We start from the raw sequence: 24242 nt of genomic DNA, 5'->3' as shown, positions 1-24242 counted from the left end.
TAAAGTAAGGCTATTTTAGTCATTAGTTACAACTTTACAAGGGTGTTTTCCCTTTATTCAATTGGCAAACATTAAGGCCCTGTTTGATTCACCTTAAAAAAATAATATTAAGTAAAAATAATTTCAGTTCAGTAAAATTAATTTCAGTTCAGTAAAAATAAGTTCAGTTCAGTAAAATTCAGTTTTCTTAAAGAAAAATTATAATAGAAAATCAGTAAAAATAATTTCAGTTCAGTAAAAATAATTTCACTTCAGTAAAATTAAGTTCAGTTCAGTAAAATTAATTTCAGTTCAGCAAAATTAAGGTGAATCAAACAGGGCCTATGTAATCGTTTTCAGCGCAAAATAAAGTCCAACAACACAATACTTTATTCATCTTCTCTACTGTCGTCTCTCTCCAGTCTCGATCTGCTGCTTCTCTCAAGGTTAGTTCTAACCTCTATTGTTTTTGGGCAATGTAAATCTTTCAATTTCCCAATTATTTTGTTGAATTCGTTTTAAGTTTTAATTCTTCAATTCTATGATTCAATGACTATTGCATAATTTCTGGCTTAATTCGGAGGACATTGAGTGTTAAATTGATCAAATTCCACTGAGTTTTTGGGGTTAGGGTTTTTGATTTATATCTATAGTGCAAATTAGCAATCCCCAAATTAGGATTTTCGCATAGGGATGTAGATATAGTTTGTGGAATTTAAATTTCAGGTTTTTAGGATGATTTGGTCAGAATTTTGAAAGGGATCAGAGATGTAGATGAGTTTATGGAATTGGGTATTTTTCTGATTGTGATATTTCATCTGAATGTGTCTGCTGGTATTTGGCTGCTTACATAGGAGACTTATGGAGGTTTAGAGCTTATAGTCAAATAAGATTATGATAATAACATAGAAAACGGAGGGGGAGGGGGTGGGGGCGGTGAGGGCAGTTGGCCCGGGGCTTTCGAGGGAGCTCGAGCTAATTTTGTTTAATTCCTGATGATTCTGCCAATTTGAAGGAAAGGAAGTTAGAGTTTTGTTCGTATTACTAGTTTGTTGATGACTTAGATCTGTCAATGATAAACTTTTATTTACTATAAATTTTTTAATTATTTTTTTCAGGCTGTGGTATTTGTTTTGGTATTAGAGAAGGCATGGCTGCAGACGCTACTTCTAGTGTATATGCCCAGAATCTTAAAGGGGACCTTAATGCACCCTACATCAATGCCGAGAATGTGCAGAGTAATATGAAAGTCATCTATTATAGGTACATCTTAACATGAGCTGGCAGGTTCTGTTTCAGTTATATATTCACTCTGGTATCACACTATCACGTCGAGGAAGAAATACATTTGAATTATAGAGCGAGATCAAGCTTGTATGGTGCATAATTTATTTGCAAGGAGATTGAATGTTTATTTCTGCACAAGATTAAGGCATATTAGGAACATTTGTTATTTCTAATTTCTATGGGCTAAAATCAATAAGTTTGAAAATTTTGGATTGTAGCCTTTTAAGGCTAGATTTTCTTAGCAAGAATCAAACTCTACCAAAATGCCTGTTAGCCTGTTTTCTGCTCTGCATTATTTGAAGTCACTCATCTTCCTGAGTCCTAAGTCCTAATTTCTCTGTGACTTTGCCCTCCTTCCCCTTTTCTTATTCCCCTTTGGCTTGACGAGTGTTCTTGGTTCTATTGTGGTTGTTATGTGTGGATAATTGTTGACTATAAGCTGCAGAATTTTTTAACTGACTTATTTTGTATATAATCTTTCAAATCTTTCAATCTTCTAATTCGTATTCTAGACCATCGTCCCACGAAAAATAATAGTGAATTTACTATATAGAACAAAAAAAAAAAAAAAAAATGGCAAGCCTGCACACTCTATAATTATGATCCATCTGTCCTTTTATTTGTATTTCGGTATGGCTGTGATTCTGTGAATGCTTAAAATTATGCACCAGGTGACTTTGGGAGGTTAGGGAAATTCAGAAAGCTATACTTCCTCCGCTTTTTTTAAGTGTTACACTTCCCAATTTCGGCCGTGTTTTTTTAAGTGTTAAACTTCCTTTTTTGGCAAAAAGTTACATTAAAATATTATATCTCTCTATTCTCATGGTCCTCACCCAAATCCACTACTACTTTTTTATTATATCTTTTCTCTCACATTCATTACTTTTCAATATACTATTAACCCCCCTATCTTTCTTTTTCAATTTTTAATACTCCAACTACCCCACTTACCTCTTATTTTATATAAGTCAATTAAATTGCCTAAAACTATGTGCCGGTCAAATTGTAACACTTAAAAAAACACGGAGGTAGTATTTTTTTTTTTTTTTTTTTTGAGGGAACTGGTCTATCTTCTAAGTGACAATATGTTTCTTTTTTAGTTTGTGGATTTTGACTTCCTGTGATCCAAGTACAAATAGCATCTGTTGAAGCTTTGACCATTTTGTTTTTCCTGTCTGCAGCCGGACATTTATGTCAATAGTAGGAGGAATCATTGCTGGGATTCTTGGATTTACAGGGCTAACTGGGTTTATCTTCTACTTTCTGGTGATGGCGGTAACTTCAGTGGGACTTACAGCCAAGGCAAAATTTTCAATTCATTCTTACTTTGATAGCTGGAATCGCATTTTGCTTGATGGCTTCTTAGGTGGCCTTATGGTACTGTTCTCTATTGTTTACTACTTGTTTCTTTGTTCACAATTCATCTTCAACCAATTCTCATAGGCACCTTTACATTTAGGCACTTAGGATAGACAAAGGACCTGAAATGTTTTCCTTGTTGTACAGAGAATATATTAATTTTAACCTTCACGTCGTGTTTTATTACACTGTTTTAATAAACCAAAGAAAGGAGAGGGATAAGGCCCATTCGGGTCTGCACATAGAAAAATTCATGTAACAAATGGAGTTTTGTTTCCATATGTTTGGCTTTCCTTTTGCCAATCAAACGCCATGGTCACTCTTTCAGTTCAATGTTTTATTTAGGCCGTCGGTTGTTATGTCTCATTATTGCAATTATATAACACAAATGGACACTAAGTTTTTAGTATTCTGGCCTTCCAGCACCTTCTTTCAATTGTTTCCTGTGAAGTTTGTTTGCTTGTTAAACTCATAATACGATGCTTTTTTAAAAATCTGTTACTTTTTCATTAATGAGCTTCTTTTGGTCTTATGCAGTCGTTCGTGCTGTTTTGGACGTATCCTTCCCACAAGTTTGGTTTTTATCTTCTACTTGGTTGAGAGATGTGTTTTGTTTGCTACTTATACTTTTTGCATGCATAAATATGGTCAACTGCAGAACTAAGAGTGTTTTTAATGTCCGTTACTAATCTTACTATTCATCTTATATACTACTCGTATCTTAATATGACCATTTCTTTATCACTGTTCTATTACTACATGCAATCCAATAATCAATATACCACTTAAGTTCAAAACATATAATCTAAAAAATCTTGTGTTGACACCATAAATATCCGTGCATTGTAGACAAGGTGATATGTAGTATCTCTTGTATTAAACATAGGTTCATTTAATGCCAAGTGAAATCCTTTGAGCATTCAGAATTCCTGGAGTCAGTTACATGCTCTTTCCTACCTGCTGGAACTGTGAACCTGTGTACTAATGTCTTAATTGTCTTAGTGAGTATAGTATTGTCAAGTTTCATTTTTCTTGTTACTTATAACTATGCAGTCGTGCAAGATGCTAGTTGGTGTTTCTTTTAGGCCCTAAGTACCAGCCTTTAAGCAGTCTGAAGTTTGAACATTCTTATATTACTGTAATTGCTTATGCATACAGAGATATACTGTAATGCTGGTCAAAATTTATACTTGTAAATATGTTAGCTCATAGTTACTGCGTGACCAAAATGTTGACAATTGCATTTAGACTTACTGCCTGTTTCCTTGACAATAAGTAGATTTGCTTATGACATTGTGCACATCTTTTGATGGACTATATCCTACAAGACTAAGGGCTGCTGCTGCTGCTGCTGCTGCTGCTGCTGATCCACTTGCAGCACCGATCTGCATTGCTGTTTTCATATTCAGAAATATTAATGGAGCTCGCACTTTCTTTCAGCAGATGTCATTTCCAGTTTCCTATGATATTCTAACTCAATTTTGACTTTGCTAGTCTTTTTGTTTGAGGAACTTCCAGCTTATGGAGTTTCAGTTATATTTGTTTTTGATGTAGACAGATAACTTGAGCAGAAAAGCTTAACACATGTTTCACTCTTTTTAGAAGAAATAGACAAAAAGTAACGTTATATTCTTTTTTTTTTCTTCTCATTATTATGTATGTAATATTATATTTTAAGAGGGAATTTTGGTGCAGTTTCTTACCATTTCCTCTGGATGGATATTAAATTGCACAATGGTGGCATCGACAATCTTTCAATTAGAATCTGGCATGACCACAATATAGCAACGTGGAGATGTGCATACCCCAAATTTTTTCCAGTTTTACACTTAAAAATTTGGACCTTTATAATGTCTCTTGTACAAGAAAGGTATTAAAATAAAACGTAGATTGCTTTTTAAGTTTCAACCTCTACAGGAAGAGTACGGGCGATAATTCTTGTAGATCGAGCCTGGAAAAGTAATTAGGGCCAGTCGGAAACCTCTAGGAGTGGCATAGGTTGGACCTGCAAGGATACGGGGTACGAATCGGTTATCGGGAAGGGCGGCCTCCCGATCCTGGGTGAATCTCCCCTCCAAGCAGAGTTGAGAGGGATCTCGGATCACCATCTACAGGCCCGATTTAGATGCAACATCTCTTACAGGACATTCATTTGCAGGGCAGTATATTTTCTTTTTATTATGTTATGTATGTTTCTAGACAGGTCGTACAGGATGCCCATGATCTGGTTGTCAGGGCCTGGGATACTGACCTAGGTATTTGTTTAGTGCCTGTCAAAAAAAAAAAAAAAAAAGAAGTTTCAACCTTAACAGTGGCAAAAATGATCACACAAGGGTAGTTTAGAAGCATGTTTTGTGAAATATTTCTCCTCCACAAAAGGATAATTTTCAATATACAACCAATTGTACAAAGTTATGTTTTTACTAGGGGAATTTCTTTGCACACGTACTTGTACCTTGTGACTTATGACCACACGTACAAGGTGCAAGGTGTAATCCGTTGTAGAGGAAGACTATCTTGCTATCATCACAGCTCATTGCCTACTGTCATCAGATTCTAGCTTTGTTACTTGTTTAAAAGCTATCACTTAGTGTGAAGTCCGCATTCACTTATAATTTACTGTTTTACAGAGATCACTAACCAACTCATACAATTCTACACTTCCTAGTCTACAAATGCATTCAAATAAAATGTAGGTGACCGTCAGCTTAGGTTATAACTGCAGAGGTAACACCACCTATACAATTTCATAGCTCACAGGGCACAATTAATTTGCCATAAAGGCCACGACAAAAGAGTCATGCTAACCACATATAACACATGATAACTTGTAATTGATACCATCCAAAACTGGTTGGTATACGGGATTAACCAGCAAGCTAATTTTTAGCATATTACATCTTCTGGATTTGAGAGTATATAGAAAGAATGGCTATTAAATGAATGAAACGTGTTTTCTTGTGCGCGCGTGTTCACCAGCCTTTCAGCTTACTCCTGTACACAGATCAGAAAGACTGGGCCTCAATTTCGTCTGGGTTTCATACGACTAGTATTTTCTCTGAACCATCTTTATTAGATAAGTTCTTTCGTGATAGATGATAACATATCAATGTCTAAGCATTTGAGTAGACTAGGATTCTGCAAGCATCTTCAATACTTCTACAGCTCTAAAATCACACCTGTTGACAAACAAACATTTACACCACATGAGACACAGTACAAACATCAAACAAGATTATTATCTTCGTGTATTAAGCAGCAAAGCACGACAAAAGAATCAACACACCACCTCATCCCAAATGGAGAGGGGTAGGAGTATAGCAAAAGGGGGAGGATGAGAGAGAGAAATTAAGATAACCCCGAGATGTGATAAATTCACAAGGTACCCTTTTTCTTTAACTTACCGAGGAACCTCTAAGGCTATGCAGCATACACAACTTTGGAAAAAAAACAAAACAAAAGGACGTTACTATCCTTATAGATAGCTGACTGGTAAAGTGTAGACTGGTAAAGTGTACACCGTCAACAAATCAAGAGTAGAATGTGAAAAAAGTGCACAATGTTAAATATATTGATGTTAACTACAAACAAAAATTAGAAGAATGAACACCACTGTGCCAAACATTAAATGCTCAAGCTTAAGTAAGCATATAATTGAGCACAGTTTAAAACAAAACAAACAAACAAAAAAGGAAATTGAGAAAATGGCACCCTATGCATTTTCTTGAATCCACAGCCATAAGCCCATGACCCAAGAATTATACCAAAATATGCAAAACAGAATTTATTTTGAGATAAAGCATAGTGCTAAATTCATAGATGCTGGGAAACAGTGATTAAAAAACCACTCAAGTTCAACCAGTTTTTAGTAATGCAAACAACTGTGAAACCAAGAACTTGATGGTGAATGAAAATGCTATCATGAGCAGATGAGCTTCTACGGAATGCAAACCCATAACAGATAATGATATCTTTTATGAAGACATTCTCACCATTATCTGAGGGACTTTTAGTAGCATTAGTGACAGAGTGTAGAGAACACAAGAGAGAGCCAAAGCTGCAACTATATTGTTCGTTAGCCTTTTGTCGTCTTTGCTTGGAAGAAATGCCACTTTTAATGTATTAGTTAATTCAAATAGCCTATACGAAACCTGTACACATTTAGCATACACAATCAGGAGAGTTGAAAAGGCATACAACAATTTTACAAAATAAAATAATAATTAAAAGTAATTAACTTACTGCTACATAAATGCTAGTAACGAGCATGAAGTTCAGCAGTGGGTACTCTGGGATAAATGACAGCAACAACTTGGGTTGTCCGTCAGGCACACTAGATCTGAAAATGAACAGACATTAGTACTACTTAAACTGAGTAGGAGAATGTACTATAAGACTTAACAAAATGGGTATACAAAAATCTGGACTCATCAAGGCCATAAAATGAGAATTAACTGGAACAGAAACAGCATTGCATGTAAACATCAATCTCAAAGCACCTCACCAGACAGTGATTCCAGAAGATACCTAACATATTACCAATATAAGATGATCAGTGTAATACCTTAGCCATATGTGAAACTGGGAGATGTAAGTCTCCAATGTGATTTTGCCAAGCCATCTGCAAAACCAAAATCAACCACAATTTAAGACAACAAAGACCACTGAAATCAATTACATTGTATTCCAAATTTAACCATACATGGTAGTCTTGAAGGCTACTTACGCAAAAAGTGTTAACGAGTAGCTTCGGAAGTGCTGGGTAACATTCCTCAAGCAAATGTAGACACTGGTGACAGAAAATACGAAGAAATCAGGATTGCAAAGTTTAGGTTACACTGTTACAGCAATTAAGGTTACAGATAGGGTAACTGATACTTACGTAATTGGGATCCACGAGGTGTAAGGATGATACTTATTGTATGTAACTTTATCTAGCTTGTATATGTGCTCAAACCAGAGATACCCTACCTAAAGATCAGAGTGAGATCATGTCATCACCCCAGATTCTATCTAACATAAAATTTTCTTTACAAGAGATGGCCAGTGATGCAAATTAGGGATATTACCGACAAAGAGCTAATCACGACAGCTGCTTTAATAGCTATTTTCCGTTTCACTTCTGCTTCTTCCAGTTTCTCCATCCACCGCTCAATCTGTAATAAAAATTTAGAACTTGAGACATGAAGGGCAGCTCAACAGCCCAAAAGACCTATGAATTAATTAAAACTACCCAAAAGTTTCTAATAAGTAATGCCATTTCCATACCACAAGACTAGTGAGGTTGCTTGTAGAAATGGGGGGGGGGGGGGGGGGGGGGTGGTAGAGAAAGATAAGTATTGAAATTCACCATGGGGTGATAATATGCATATATCATTCCAATTATCCAAATGTAGCGATCAAGGCCTGAGCGAAAGTGCCATTCATACAAGATAGGACGATTTGGTCTTGCAGGATCAACATAACCTTCAGTTTCAGAGCATTTGTTAGATCTGAAAAATCAAAATGATTAATAAATTTAAATTGAAGGCACCCATTGTAGACAGATATATTTACCAAGAAGAAAAGTGAATGGGCTCCAGAGCAGTTCAAACACCCCAGGTATTTCCCAAACCAGTATAACAGTCAGAAAACAAGCACCCATTTTTACAGTCATGATCCATCCAATCTCATTATATTTGTGCAGAATGCCAAGAGCACCATAAACCATTAGAGTAAAAAGAGTATGCATTGGGCATATGTAATACAACATATAACTGTTGTTTAGGACAATGCAGCAAAATATCACCAAGAAATTGAGCCGCCACATCATCTGCTTGCGCAAAAAGCATAAGTCAGAACCAATTCAACAAGTAATTATTGCGGATTAAAATTATCCCAGTTTAAGCGAGTCGCACCTGAGCAAACCTCACAAAGCTAAAATCCTTGCGGATATAATAATATGAGAAGTTCCCAAATCCAGTCATCCATACATAAGCAGCAATGAAAACACGGATAGCATTATAGACCTCAGTAGCAGCAAAATAGTGGTACATCAGAAAAAGAACCTGCCAGGAAAAATTACAAATGGACTGAGAATTGAAGAAAGAACCCATAAGATGAGACAATACTCCATAAGTCATTTTCTATTGAAAAAAGTGCACCAAAGGTCCAAAGGAGGATATTAAGCCGATAGCATATAAAACTCATGAAGTATTAATCATACAAAGAGGAACAATGAATGTTGTAGAACAAACCTGCATCCAGCCTTTCCATTCTTCAGTTTGATGCCTATTCAAATAAAGTATAGATTTTCCAGAAAATGGTGATCTGTCCGTATGTATTGTAAATGATGTAATAGCTGCAACAATGATAAGTAGAAAGTAGAGAAACAAGAATAGATCTCGATTGTAATCCTGCATCCAAAATTGACAAAAAAGGATTCAGAAGCTAAGAAGGTCAAATCAAGAAATCGACAGAGGTTACAAGAATATATATATATATATAAAGAAAAAATAATTAAAAAAAAAACGATAAACTACATGCATATCAAGTTTTTACAGATAACATTATATCACTACACGCATTAAGATAAGCCACTCCTCCTTCTAATCTAGTTTCTATAAACAATTTTACACTCGTTAAAGCATAAGCATAACAAAGTGGAAGGAAAGTACCTTTTTAGATTCACCAAAAAGATTTGTCCGGTCACAGAAGTAGAAGTAACCCAAGAAGAGACCGAACTCAGACCTGAACAAAACTCAAACAAAAAAATTCAGTCTACAATGACCACCTGAACAAAGCTCTAGAGTCTGAAGATACAAGAAGCACTATGAAAATTCATTTACTCACATAGCTCTCAATGTCAACCGATTATCAAGCAAGAAAGTCTCATCCATTAAAAGAAACCTGGACACATAAGACAGTGACTCATCAGAACAAAGTAGAATGCAAACTTCTGAAACAACTCTTTAATTGAGATGAAAGCCATTCTTTGAACCTTGAGATATGATGCATGAAAGATTCATTTCGAGCTCCCGAAGGCACTGAATTTGCTCCTCCACCTTCCAGCAAAATAGCATTCTCATTTTCCTCAGTTGCACTTGCACCATTTCTAATCTCAACCAGATTGACTTCAGAATGCCTGCTAAAAGAAAATAGCAGGCAATAATATTTATATATACTGTGATGGTAACCCAACGAGTAGCATTTAACCTTGCAATTGGCCTAATTTGTATCAATAAACAAGCTCACATGACATGTTCACAATATTCAGCAGGTATACGGCACTCACAGTTTAACACCCATAAAACAGGACCAGTGAATTCAGATAATAACACTCTTCCCCCTTGCATATAAAGATATATTTCACACAAAAAGGTATTATCAGAACATTCACCACAAACTAAATACCTAAAAAAAAATATTATAATTCCAAATAGATAAAGAGATTGGGCCAGATAAGTGTAAGGAATGTTGCAGCCTGATAGAATGATAGATCTTAGGAAGTTTCTCTTTATCGATAGTCCTTGACCTCATAACACTAGAGGGAAAATTAATCATAGGACATCATGTTCTTTATAATCATAAGCATTAGAGTCTAACAGCAACAGAAGATCGATACAGAACTGAACTTCACCAAACGGCTTTACTTAGAATAGATAGTAATTTCTTGCTGCATGCCAAAAAAATCCATATATCGTTGCTGGCTAGTAGTTATTGTTGTCCATATATTTAACCAAACTATTACATATTGTCACTAGTTTTCAGTTAAAATCAAATAAATAAATAAAACAAACACATGGATTACAATATCAGTTCATATCCTACAAAGTCCATTTCAATTATAGTGGAAGGTCCATCACCTAGATATATGCCCTAAAATAAATTAAACAAAGCCAAGAATTGGAACTCACGCTTTGGAGATGGTAGACCTTTTTCTATACTCCAATAATTCAGAATATAGCCATGCCACAAGAACTGGAACAAGTCCCAGGACAAATGATACCTGCAAGATATTTTTTAGAAAGCAAAAAATAAATAAAAGAAACAGTAGTAACAAAAAGACAACAAAATGTCAGGAGGAAAAAAGAAAATGGAGACTGAACTAGGTCTCAGCAGTAGTGATGTGATCTTATTACTATCTGTTCTACAAAATCAACAGTGAAGTTGAACTCAATATGTTGCAGAAATCAAAATAAACTGGAACAACCTTCCCCCACTACCCCCCATCCGAAAAATTAAAAAGCCAAATAGAATATGAGGCTTACCACATTTACCTTGTCATTGTTTACCAAAAACAATAGTTTCTAAATAGAAATTTGGAAGTTATCATGTATGATCCCATTACTACACCTTTGCTACATTAAAACTACTCATATCACATTATCAAAAGTTATTGATGGAAAAACCACATTAATGTTGAAGGTGTGCATAACCATATGAGATATGTCCATACGACCATACTTAGAGTAACATACTAAATTATATAAATTCAAAACTAACTAGTAGCATAAAAAGTCATATTGTGCTTGACACAATAGATGGAGCCTAAACTTGTGACCACAAGATCCAGATTTCTGGGATTGTTCATCAAAATATCACACGATACTGCTCATTTTGCCCACTAATTACCACCCACAACCAGCTATCCTCTTTTTAAGTACAAAATTAATTAATGTCCTATTTTGTACTTTGTATTTGTTTCCATCTCTAATTTTATAGGCTCAACTTGTAACAATAAAAAGAATTACATTTCAATAATACTGCTACTATTTCTAACAATTCATAGCTTAAAAATCTAAAATTCACTGTTGTAAGCTTTTATAATTTAACCTACAGTTTCATGTACTAGTTGTAATATATACAAGTACTAATATATATTTTCGAACTCACATATTCCAGCAATACCACTAATTTTACCCAGTGTTTCTACATTGAACATCAATCGAATACTATTTCCTCGCAAATTCGAATCAAACTTTGGAATCATCACAGTAACATACTTTACCGAGAAATTAGGTATTAAGCTAACATATCACACTAACATCAATCAATATGATTTCGTCATAAATTCGAATAAAACTTCACTTTCATCACACTAACCTTTTCGATCTAGAGAATAGAATATTAAGCTAACAAATCACACTAACATCAATCACATACACTTTCCTCGCAATTCCGCATCAAAAATTCGATATCATCGTACTAACAACAATGATTTACGCCTAATCCTCTAAATCATAAAACCTCAACCAAAAACTCAGATTCCACAATACAAACGAAATATATACGTATTTACCCCCAATAACACTGAAACAACAACATATTAGCGATCAAATGAAATACAGCATTAAACTCAAATCAAGCATAAAACCAACTAAAATCATAAAAAAAAAAATTAACAATAAAAAGTTGAATATTGAAAATATTGTACCTGGCCAGGTGTAACAGGATCTTGAGTCGGCATTATTCAAATTCTTCCGCAAAAAAAATAAATCGAAAATGAATTTTGCGAAGAAATTAATGTGAGATTATGTTGAATCAGTGAGAGTGAGGACGAAAATGTAGTAGCATTGAAAGTAATAGGAAGAGTAGAATGATTGGAGATTGGAAATTGGAAATTGGGGAAGATCTGACGAGATTTAGGGGGAAAAATTGAGAGAGAAAACCCTAAAAATCTGTGTCGGTCATCTGCTTGAGAATCGCCGGGAAGATGGAAAGAGAGAAAAACGCGGATAATACAGAAGAGGGAGAAGCAGAGTAAAAATGCCGAGTTGGCAGTTGATCACGTTTTCTAATCTTTTCCCCGCTATTTCTTCTTCTTTTCTTTTTCCCTTTTTTAGGTTTATACACTAGTTCGTCACATATTTATTCTTTTGTATGATTAGAGCTTAACGTATCTACACTTTTTGATTGCTAAACTAATCTCTCTTAGCAATTTAATTTTGGATTCGTGTATTTTGGATTCGTGACCCACAGGATTAAGTCAGGGTGGCTTAAATGGAGAGCGGCCACGGGAGTGTTATGCGACCGCAGCATTCCCTTAAAGTTGAAGGGAAAATTCTACAGGACTGCCATAAGACCAGTGTTGCTCTATGGTACAGAATGTTGGGCTTCTAAGAAAGAGCATATTAAAAAGATGGAGGTTACGGAAATGCGCATGTTAAGGTGGATGTGTGGAAACACTTTAAGAGATAGAATCAGAAATGAGGTTATTCGCAAGAAAGTAGGTGTGGCGGGCATTGTAGATAAATTAAGGGAAAATCGTCTGCGTTGGTTTGGACATGTAAGACGGAGACCCGAGGGTGCACCGGTGCGAAGAGTGGAAGAGTGGGACCATGGAGGGATTAAACGAGGAAGAGGGAGACCAAAGATGACTTGGTTGGAAGGAGTGAGGAAGGATATGAAGTGCATGGATTTACGTGAGGATGAAGTTTTGGATCGTAAGGGATGGAGGAGAAAGATTTATGTTGATGACTACACGGAATAATCAAATTTGGTTCATGTTAGCCGACCCCACTTTTGGGATTAAGGCTTTGATTGATCAATTCCATTTGCATGTACCCGGTGTACAGTATTTTTACTGTACATCGGGTTTTTCCCACGTGCAACATATTTACTGTTTTTTTTTTAAATCGCGGAATTTCATACCTAAAAATCAAAAAACGCAGAACAACAATGGAGGAGAGAGAAAGTGAGAAAACGCAGCTCTCGATCATCCATTGAGGAGAGAGAAAGTGAGAAATCGCAAAAATTGCAGAAAACGATCATCAATCGAGGAGAAAAAAGGTTAGAAAACGCAAAAATTGCAGAAATCGATCATCAATCGAGGAGAAAAAAGGTGAGAAAACGCACAAATAGAAGAATTCGATCATCAATTAAGGACAAAGAAAGTGAGAAAACTTACAAATTGCAGAATTCGATCATCAATGGAGAATTCGACTTTCGATACAACAAATTGCAGCAATCTCATTCACGAATTGCTACAAAAATAGAGGCAAATTGAGACTGAATTTGAAATCGATTTAAATCGATCGATTATAGAAGAAGAAGAAACTTATTGTTTTGGAGATGAATTCGTACCAATATTCAACCATCCAGACAATGCAGATGAAGCAATTGATAATGCAGATGAAGCAATTGAGAATGCAGAAGACGCAATTCACAATGCAGAAAATCAAGTGGTTCCTGATAAATCAATTGATTCAAATTCAGAACAAACAACCAAATCAAATGCAACTGAAGGTAATTTCTATAAATTTTTGAGATTGTATGCAAAAAGTAATCCTTTGAATACATAATTGTTACCCTTTTCATGCATAAACGTGACTGTACTTATGCCTAAATGTTACCCTCAGATTGAATGCAGAACTTTTGAGATTGTATGCAAAAAGTAACCCTTTGAATGCCTAAATGTTACCTTTTTCATGCTTAAAAGTGACCCTATTTATGCACAAATATTACACTCAGATTGTATGCTGAAAATTCAGATTGTATGCAAAAAGTAACCCTTTGAATGCCTAAATGTTACCCTTTTCATGTTTAAAAGTGACCCTATTTATGCACAAATGTTACACTCAGATTGTATGCTGAAAATTCAGATTGTATGCAAAAAGTAACCCTTTGAATGCCTAAATGTTACCTTTTTCATGCATAAAAGTTACCTTATTTTCACACGAATGTTACCCTTTTTTTATGCTTCCTGTGGTTATTATCTGATTTGTTTGTATTAAATAACAGATACAAATCCAATTGATGCTTCTAGTTTAGATCTTAGAGGATCATTTGTTGGTGTGGTAAGAGAAACTTTTGAAGAAATTTTGGAATTGTATGAAAAACATGCTGCTATACTGGGGTTTTCAATAAGAAAACATACAACTAGATTCAAACAACACACAAAAATAGTAACTGAGAAAAACTATGTGTGTTCTGCTGAGGGAAAGAGACATTCAGGTCAGAAGAAAACAATGTTAGTTGAAATGGTTGATGAAGAGTAACAATGGAGGAGAGAGAACACGCTCGAAATCGCCAGTTAATTGGTTTTTAGAGAGAGAAAAACGAGGAGAGAGAAAGCTGAAGTGAATGAGTGAATGAAGAGAGAAAATCGAGGAGAGAGAAAGTTCTATTGTTTCTTTATTTTGGCAATCATTATGAAGCACGTGCCATGGCAGTTTTCTTGTCCGTAAAATCCGCCATTCAATAATGTTATTGAACACCGGTTTTTTTAAAAAATTTGTGTTGATTGATTGATTGATTGATTGATTGTATTTGTAGATTTCATTAGCATAACGGCATATTAATTATTGGATAAAGTTATTGACTAATTTTAATTGTCATTTATTTCTTTTGTTAATCTCGTTGATGATCAAATTTGCTCTTAAGAAATAGAAAAGATAACACATTTTTGTTAAGCTCATTTTTTATGATTTTATGAGTAAATACCTTATAAATTGGAAAGGTATATCTTTTGTTCTTATTATATGTGTAACTTAATTTTTATTACTCCGTAATATATTAAAATTTCGTTTAGATGGTAACCTATACTCCAAATCAAGCAATCATCAATAAATAAACATATACTAAAAGCGAATCTTAAATGACACTTGTCAATGTGTGGTTAAAAAAAATAATCCGCACCTAATTTTTCTTTCCAAATTTCTCTTTTAACATAATTGATACTAATCAGCAAAATGAATGTGTGAACAGCCTTAGAATGTGGCCTACGTTAATAATTGTGAACCTCACGTGAGAAGACGTGGGCGTGGTGGGTAAACTGGAAAGCAGTAAAGCATTACTCTGTATTCAACCGACGATATGCATCTCACGTTCACTATACAGTATACACACATGATAAAATATTAATACCAGCACCAGTTTACCACTAGTAGGTCCACTATTAACGGCTTTGGCAAATTACACTTAATGCATACTTGATTTGTTGGCTTATTAATTCTTCTTAGGATTCTACAACATCTATGTTTCTCATATGGCAAAGTCATAAATGAGGCTACAGTCCCAGTAGACACAAAGCCAGTTCCGGCCATATTAGTCACTGCCTGAATAAGCAAATTCCTAGCTCAAAAATTTTTTAAATGTTCATTGGCAAAACCGCTAAGCCATAGAATTTAACACTCTAAACTACAAAACTTATGCTCAACAGCTCAAGCTTGTGACACTGATTTCCAAAAGATACCTGCTATGCAACAAAAATATCTAGTTCTACATGATTCCAAGCAGGAAAATGTGAATCATTGCACTGAATTGCAACCGATCTTCAAGCATCACAAACTCATCGCATGTTGCCTTCACGCAGGACATCAATCATATTGTAGATCCGTTTTGTAGCCTTGGATTGCACCTGTATGTACCGCATTTTTTAGTCCTCGTGGGTTTTTGCAACATCAATTACACCAAAAATTAAAGAAAATCAGGTTAAGCAACCTATTTAAATGCCATGAAACTATGGAGTACGTTTAGAAACTACAAATTCACAGCAAAATTATTTAAATTGATGTGCCAATACAAAAAGTTCTAGATTTTCACACAACAGCTATGTCACTCAGAAAATTGCAGCCTAACTAGCAATCAGTCCAACATCCATATAATATACTCCGTAACGTCCCTGGTGCCATACATTTGCCCACCAACGAAAATCAAGTACACTTACTTCATTACACTAAGCACTAATCCAAGTTATCCTACAGCTCTTGGAGCCAAAAATACAAACTAGTAACTGATCCCCACCTCCATATAGCCTGATTCAACAATAACATCCATATAGCATGATTCAACAATAACATTCTAAACAACTCCTAAACCAATATTCCCAGCCACCAGGAATAAGGGAAAAAAATAAATAAATAAATAAATAAATAAATTCCCCAAATTTCCAAGTATTAACAACAAGATATGAGTTAGCCAAGAACAAGCACTTTCTCGTTGAGCTTTCATCAATAGAGAGAAATTCCCTTTCAACACATCATATTTTGAGAATAATTTTGAATTTAAATTACCATAATGTCCATTCTTCTAATATTATAAGGACTCCCGTCAAAACAAAAAATAAATAAATAAATAAATAATAAGGACGGAAGAAAAATAAAACAAGACAGACAAAAATCTCTACCTTCTTTGCCAGGAAAAGCACAGCATCGACAGTACCCTCGGCATATATAGACCTTCCACATACATTATGCTGAAACTCAAATGATACCCTAAAAAAGAGACCAAAAAACTCCAAACTCTTTAGTAGGAATAGATTAACCATAGATCTAAAATAGGTGGATGAGATAAGTGTAAATTTACGTTTGGTCAGGAGACGTTAGGTGGTACATGTGGAATGCATGACCAGTAATGTGTTCTTTCGGGACACCAACCATCTCAACTTGCAACTCAGGATCCCGTATTAGTTGTATCTGATAAGAATATGAGCAAAGGATCAGGGAAAAAAAAATTACATTATGATCAAATAAAGCTGATGATAACAGCAACTCAAATCACATAGTGTTAGTGCCTCTAAGAAAGTTCTATAGATATTCCAAGCTCATTACGTAAGAAATAGTATGTTTGAAGCAATAACCATAAAGCCCTACTATGTTTTAGAAGTCGATGATCATACAGATGAAGAAAACAGTATTCGAAATAAACACAAAACAATAAAAGGTTTCTCACAAATTATCTGCTTCAATTCTTCTAAACATCATATATTAATAAAACTATGAGCAATTATGTCGCAAGGTGCATAGATATTCAGGGAAGATCAGGCACAGAGAGTATCCATAACTAAACTCCATCCTAAAGTTCCTAGTTTCCTACCTAACAAAGAAGCATGGAGATTCAAAAGCTTCAGGTAGCAAACTACGTATGGACTTGCCTCTCAGGTAGCAAACTACGTATGGACTTGCCTCCAATTTCCATCCTTGTCTCCCAAGTTCCAAACATATATCCAAACAATTCCATACACTCCCCTGCCCCCCCCCCCCCCCCCCTCTTCCCCCTAAAAAAAGAGGAAAAGAAGAAAGAAAGCAAAACACTCCCCATGCCCATACAGCTGTAAAGCAGAGGTGAGACAGTCAAGGTTGAATGATTAAATAGTTAAATACTAATGCTGGTCATAACAAATCCATTAAACCTGGAAAAGGAGGTGTAAAGAGTCACTTTAACGGATGGTTAGTAATGCTAATTTCTCCCTAAGAACGTAATATACTATTATCAGAAAGATGATTTGGATTTTCTTAACTACTGTAATCAAATAGTCATCCTAAGGAAAATTGAACAGTAAATTGATTAAATAAATTTTATTTATAAAAAAAACACCAAGGTAATTCACCCCTGTATACAAGACACACTTACCTGATCCATATCAAAGTCCACTCCGAGTTTCTGAAAGCATGAGATAACAGCTTTAGCAGTCCCAGATGCATCCTTTTTGTTGGCTTGATGAGACTCCATGACCTTCACATCACAATGTATCAGTCATACCCAATAATTAAGCAAATAAACCATGTCAACAAACCAAATTGATGATATAGAATCAAAATCATGATTGGCAGACAATATTCAACCATATATCAGATACAAACCACTGCTTGAATAACATTTTTTTTTTTTTCATAAGGAATTATTTGTATGCATCAGACAGAGCAAGAGGAGATGGCATACTTGAAGAGAATATCCAGAAAAAGCTCCAGGGAATTGCTCAGCCATAATTTCCATGGCTGCAAGAAATGCTACAACCTTAAATAGCCAAGGGTTTAGATATTCAGTGAAGAGAACTGCAATAAATAATTTGAAATTGGCTTGCACTACAGGACTATAAATGTAACACCTGCTTTCCCATCTGGGGTGATATAACAGCATAATTTTTCGAGTCCTCCACAGTCTTATGAAGTCTATCCCTGTCTCCACCAGTGGTTCCAATCACAAATGGCACCCCAATTTTGCAATACAAATCTGCATTATCTGCATACCAAATGATCCAAAATGATCAATCAAACTAGAAGGTAATTCCAAGTATCAAAGCATGATTAGATACTTCACCAACAATATGATTATCAACGAGCCCTCTAGACATTCGAAATAAATATTAGAACCTTGGAGTATAGCTTAAAATAATTCAACAATCAGGCCATAACATTTATTGATGGTACATTTTTAAAAGAGTTGCACTAGGGTTCTAGGGTGGACTAACTCGGATAATACTTTTTTATTGATCATGCATTCTGTCATTATGCATCTAGCTTTACTGTTGACCAACGAAATTGTTGCTTATCTATAGAAACAAAAGGGTAGAGAGCTTGGTTGAAGTTTTACAGGTCAAAATCTACATACGATGGTTGAAGTTTTACCGGTCAAAATCTACATACGATGAAAAAAAACTGAATATCTCCCATGACTTGTTTAGTATAACATTTTAGACAAAAATGATGAATGTCTCCCATGACCTTGTTTAAGAGAACACCCTAGACAAAAAAGGTAGGAGGAACATAACCTCACCCCTGAAAGCTGAGAGGCCTCATACCCCCAAAATCCATCCCACAAAAAAAATAACCCTGAAAACTTCAATACAGTAAATATTTCCAAGACAACGAAGAATAGATAAAAATATATATATACAGTATAAAAGGTATTCAGCAGAAAGCGAAAACTCGATTTTCATGTATATATAAAATGACCAGCCAAGACATGATAAATATAAAAAAAACCCAATGATCACACATTAATTATCAAATAAAATAGTCAAATGCAAGATAACTTAGGGAAAGAAACTGCAAATTCTTTATTGTAATAGCACAGAACTGAAGAAAAGAAGTATTGCACTGCACCATAAGAGAAGGACTAATGATTGATGGATAGCAAGAAAGCATCCACATTTAAGGCTAAAACCTTTTACTATTTACAGCCAATCAACAGCTGCACCCCATTAATTACTTATAAGCATAAAGAAACCTAGCTATAAATTACCAGTTTTCATATGTTCTGCATACCATTTACTGCAGTTGGCACTGTATAATCCACCACAATCAGCTCAGGATATTCATCATAGACAGAGGCAAGGATATCTTCTCTTTCGGAAGGACCGTGGACCTGAATTTCTTTATCCCCCACTTGGACAAGCTGACCACTCTCCTCTTGAGCACCGAATGATACAGGAACAATATGAAGTCCAGCATTAGCTGCTGCTTCAATAACTGCCTTTCCCATTTTGCCCATGCAACTATTGACCTAAATTCAAAGAACCACGTTGAACAATGATTTTAAGATAAAACCAGCCTAACAGAAGCACGTGATGTTGTTACAACCATGATATTCACATATAGCAGAGCAATGACTATAGAGTTTGCCAACTTTCGTCAAGATGAAACATTACAAAAGATAGCAATCTTTGATTTTTTTTTTTTTTAGTGGCTCAAAAATTGTAATACGTTTATAGGTATTTGTTTTTTGGCATCCAAGTATTTTTACAATATTTTTCTAGACGTTATTCTGAAGCCAGTGGCGAAGCTACTAGAGCATCCACAATGGTTGTGCATAAGGACCTGCTAGCAATTTCTAAATAATTGCAAGCTACATGCTAGCCATTGTGGAGCTACAACCTCTTGTAGCTAAGCCAAACCTATGTTAGTATCCTAGGATCAGCCAAGCAGCCAAACACTTGAGCCGTTTCAACAAAACTAATACATCAAAGAATCAGATCAATGCTTGCCAATTGATTCAAAAAATATCAAAGAAAACATAAAGATCAATCTAGCTGAGAAATCAATGAACTTAGCTTACACCTAAGAAATCAATCAGAAAGCTTCATACAACACACTTATAATTGAACTCCAGCTTTAAAAGCGAGACTTAAATTTCAAAAAGCCAATTCTCTACAGCCCCTCTATCCATGTTAAGGATTCCAAGGTAATAAAATAGAGGGACAAACAAATAAATAAATCGTGAGCACATTGAAGACTGTCGGCCATAAACTTAGCACCCATGTCTCGTGAAGTCGTGAACTTCTTATTTCCAAGAATCACTGATTATTTCGTGTATATAGCCAGTTCCAATCTCAGCATATACCCTCATTCATCATGCTCTTATTTTATCAGAGCACAACTATAAGCAACAATAACACTTTAATTTTGATTTGCTACAAATTTTCATTCAGCCAATTAATTTAACAAATGGGTAACAATAGGACACCAAAAAACAGTGATCAGGTTGATTAAGCATTATATGAATCACTCATACAGAGAAGGAGGAAATCAAACAGTATACCATTCTGCTAATGAGAAAAATGTGTTACTAGCAAAATTCAAGTTTTTATATAAACTGTACAAAAAACAAAGCATGATTTGTACTAATTAGTAAATACTAAAACCTAAACACTCCCTCCATTCCAAACTAATAACCAGGCTCGAAACTCGATAATTTTGACCATAGATTCCTCAAACAATATAACAATTCACGACACGAACATACTCCAGCAAAATTCAATTCAACATGATAGCAAGTTTTAGAATTAGGAAATGAAGAGGAGATAATTAAGAGAATAGCAAAGAGTTGATACCATAACAGGCAATCCAATATCTTTGGACTTGATAGAAAGATTTTGGGCATTAGGAGCAGGGCTGCTTGACATTACAGCTGAAACAAACGATCTTCGCCCATTCTCAAACCCAGACTTTCTGATTATATTCCCAGAAAATCCCCCAAATTTGGATTGTGAAGAAATGCTCACATTCACAGGAACTTTTACGAATGCCATTTATATAATAATCTGCACCAAAAAAAAAAGTCAAAATGCAATCTTTATAAGATTATATACAACAGAAATGACTACATATGGTTGAAAAAACAAACCCAAATCTAATTTGTTCTTACAAGTACAAATGCAAAAAGAAAAGAAGAAAAAGCCCTAAGTTCAAATTTGGGACAGCGCAAGGAGAAAGACTGAAAGAGAGAGTAAACAAGCAGCAGTAAGGGCCTATTTTGATTGACTGAATTGAGTTAAACTGTACTGAATTATGAGAGAAAGAAATTAAAATAAGAACTGAAATGAGTTGAGTTCAGCTTATTGGAGTTGAACTGAACTGAATTGAATTGAAAATAAGTTGAAAAGAACAAGCAAAAGTTTCATATGGGTTATGAGTTATGAGTTATGAGCTTATATTGCTGTGCATCTAAGTTGTGACATTATTTATTACAAATTTTCTACACCTGTTATTCTTTATAGTTGTCACTTTGCATTTTCTGAGAGAGGAAGGAATAAATACAAAATTATACATTAATATAATTATAAACATAAGTTTCAAAACACAAGTGTTTAAAATAAGAGTATAGTGGCTATCTATAATGCGAACAAAGATATTTATTTACTTAAAAAGTAAAAAACAGCTATAGTGTGCACCAAAAACAAAAATAGCTATAGTGCAATATTTATAACACTTCAGCCTATAATCCATACTTTTTGTGGAAATTTTGAGGGTGTCGGGGCCCGGTGGCAAAAGAATTTGAGACCTTAGGGGATATATCTCGGGACATATAATGTCGTTTGAAACCATATGTGATCATTATATGTTGTCATAAACGTACATGGTAGGCTTGAGTATAAGAAATAACTACAAGTTGTGAACGGGTAAAATGATCGTTTAAGGGCATATTGGATGGTTCCATCGACCCAATTGAACACCCGGAGGATTAGTGACCATGGTAATAATCTCGCCAATTTTTATATTCGGGCGAAAAAGGTCAAAAAATTACAAAATCGATGGCTATAATCCACGCTTTTTTAGGAAATTTTGAGGTTTTGAGGCCGGTGGCGAAAAGACTTGAGACCCTTAGGGACACATCTCAGGTTCATATAATGTCGTTTGAAACCATATATGATCATTATATGTTGTCAAAACGTCCGTGGCAGGCTTGAGTTTACGAAATCGATGTAAGTTGTGAACGGATAAAATGACCGTTTCAAGACATATTGGATGATTCTACCAACCTAATTGGACTCCCGAAGGGTATTAGGAACCATGGTAAACATCTCGGCAATTTCTAATTCCAGACGAAAAAAGGTCAAAAAATTACAATATTGAAGGCTATAATCCACACTTTAGAGGAAATTTGGAGTTTTCAAAACCCGATGGCGAAAAGTGTAGAGACCCTAGGGGTATATCTTGGTGTCATACAATGTCGTTTGAAACCACGTATGATCGTTATATGTTGTCATAACGTCCGCGGTAGACTTGAGTTTACGAAATCACTACAAGTTGTGAATGAGTAAAATGACCGTTTAAGGGCAAATGGACTCCTAGAGGGTATTAGGGACCATGGCAAACATCTCGACAATTTTTATATTCAGACGAAAAAAAAGGTCGAAAAATTACAAAATTTAAGGCTATAATAACCAACGCTTTTTGAGGAAATTTTGAGGTTTCAAGGTCTGGTGGTGAAAATTGTTGAGACTGTAGGGGATATACCTCGGGGTCAAATAATGTCGTTTGAAACCATATATGATCATTATATGTTGTCATAAACATACGTGGTAGACTTGTGTTTACGAAATCACTGCAAGTAGTGAACAGGTAAAATGACCGTTTAAGGGCATATTGAATGGTTCCACTGACTCAATTGTACTCCCGGAGGATATTAGGCATCATGGTAAACATCTCGGCAATTTTTATTTCTGGACAAAAAAAGATCAAAAAATTACAAAATTGAAGGCTATCCACGCTTTTTTAAGAAATTTTGAGGTTTAGGGGCCCAGTGGCGAAAAGCCTTGAGATCCTTATGGACACATCTCGGGGTCATATAATGTCGTTGAAACAACATATGATCATTATACGGCAATTTTTTATTTCTGGCGGTAGAAGTCAAAAAATTACATGATTGAAGACTATAATCCATGCTTTTTGAGGAAATTTTAAGGTTTTGGGCTCCGGGGACAAAAACCCTTGAGACCCTAAGGGATACATCTCGGGGTCATATAATACCGTTTGAAACCATATATGATCATTATATGTTGTCATAAACATCCGTGCTAGGCTTGATTTTACGAAATTAGTGCAAGCTATGAACGGGTAAAATGACAGTTTAAGGGCATATTGGATGGTTCCACTGACCCAATTGGACTCCCGAAGAGTATTAGGGACCATGATAAACATCTCGGCAATTTTATTTTAGGGCGAAAAAGGTCAAAAAATTACAAAATTGAAGGCTATAATTCACGTTTTTTGTGGAAATTTTGAGGTTCAGGGCCCGGTGGAGAAAGGCCTCGAGACCCTTATGGATACATCTCAGGGTCATATAATTCCGTTTGAAACCATATATAATCATTATATGTTGTCATAAACGTCCGTGGTAGCCTTGAGTTTACGAAATCACTACAAGTTGTGAATGTATATAGAATGACCGTTTAAAGGCATATTGGATGGTTCCACTGACCCAATTGGACTCCCGGAGGATATTAGGGACAATGGTAAACATCTCGGATCGGAAATTTTTATTTACGGGCGAAAAAAGGTTAAAAATACAAAATTGAATGTTATAATTCACGTTTTTTAGGAAATTTTGAGGTTTAGGGGCTTGGTGGTGAAAAGCCTTGAGACCCTAAGGGACACAACTCGGGGTCATATAATGCCGTTTGAAACATATATGAT

At 35.2% G+C, this 24242-nt stretch overlaps 3 protein-coding genes across 6 annotated transcripts; 1 reads left to right on the top strand and 2 right to left on the bottom strand.

Annotated features, from left to right (window-relative positions):
• The first annotated feature begins 360 nt into the window (after positions 1–360).
• On the top strand, positions 361–4261 carry LOC145608576 (uncharacterized). The gene is made up of 5 exons (XM_081664188.1): positions 361–425; positions 1098–1242; positions 2448–2643; positions 3163–3182; positions 3905–4261. Exons 2-5 carry the CDS (start codon positions 1130–1132, stop codon positions 3933–3935), a joined length of 360 nt encoding a protein of 119 aa, XP_081520314.1. The 5' UTR covers positions 361–425; positions 1098–1129; the 3' UTR covers positions 3936–4261.
• A 1135-nt stretch (positions 4262–5396) lies between these two features.
• Positions 5397–12483, bottom strand: LOC145609665 (protein REDUCED WALL ACETYLATION 2-like). Of its 2 annotated transcripts, none has more exons than XM_081665117.1 (16): positions 12041–12483; positions 10521–10612; positions 9605–9751; positions 9457–9513; positions 9282–9354; positions 8862–9020; positions 8523–8672; positions 8182–8437; positions 7976–8091; positions 7695–7781; positions 7508–7596; positions 7352–7414; positions 7190–7246; positions 6868–6964; positions 6618–6776; positions 5397–5804 (listed from the first exon to the last, which is right to left on the bottom strand). In XM_081665117.1, the coding sequence occupies exons 1-16, from the start codon at positions 12071–12073 to the stop codon at positions 5799–5801; spliced, it is 1641 nt and encodes a 546-aa protein (XP_081521243.1). In that variant the 5' UTR covers positions 12074–12483; the 3' UTR covers positions 5397–5798. The 2 variants fall into 2 exon arrangements, with proteins under 2 accessions (XP_081521243.1, XP_081521244.1); XM_081665118.1 differs by having other exon boundaries at positions 9605–9748.
• A 2974-nt stretch (positions 12484–15457) lies between these two features.
• On the bottom strand, positions 15458–21527 carry LOC145609666 (4-hydroxy-tetrahydrodipicolinate reductase 2, chloroplastic-like). 3 transcript variants are annotated; one of them, XM_081665120.1, is made up of 9 exons: positions 21472–21527; positions 21158–21367; positions 19593–19830; positions 18434–18567; positions 18268–18342; positions 17959–18060; positions 16912–17021; positions 16733–16820; positions 15458–15964 (listed from the first exon to the last, which is right to left on the bottom strand). In XM_081665120.1, the coding sequence occupies exons 2-9, from the start codon at positions 21353–21355 to the stop codon at positions 15896–15898; spliced, it is 1014 nt and encodes a 337-aa protein (XP_081521246.1). In that variant the 5' UTR covers positions 21356–21367; positions 21472–21527; the 3' UTR covers positions 15458–15895. The 3 variants fall into 3 exon arrangements, with proteins under 3 accessions (XP_081521246.1, XP_081521245.1, XP_081521247.1); XM_081665119.1 differs by having other exon boundaries at positions 21451–21515; XM_081665121.1 differs by lacking the exon at positions 21472–21527 and having other exon boundaries at positions 21158–21405.
• Between the last annotated feature and the right edge of the window lie 2715 nt (positions 21528–24242).

This window comes from Chenopodium album, chromosome 23 (assembly GCF_948465745.1).
Source record: "Chenopodium album chromosome 23, dcCheAlbu1.1, whole genome shotgun sequence".
Taxonomy (NCBI): domain Eukaryota; kingdom Viridiplantae; phylum Streptophyta; class Magnoliopsida; order Caryophyllales; family Amaranthaceae; genus Chenopodium; species Chenopodium album.
The sequence above is the reverse complement of the archived record's forward strand: the minus strand, read 5'-3'. Positions and strand labels throughout refer to the sequence as shown.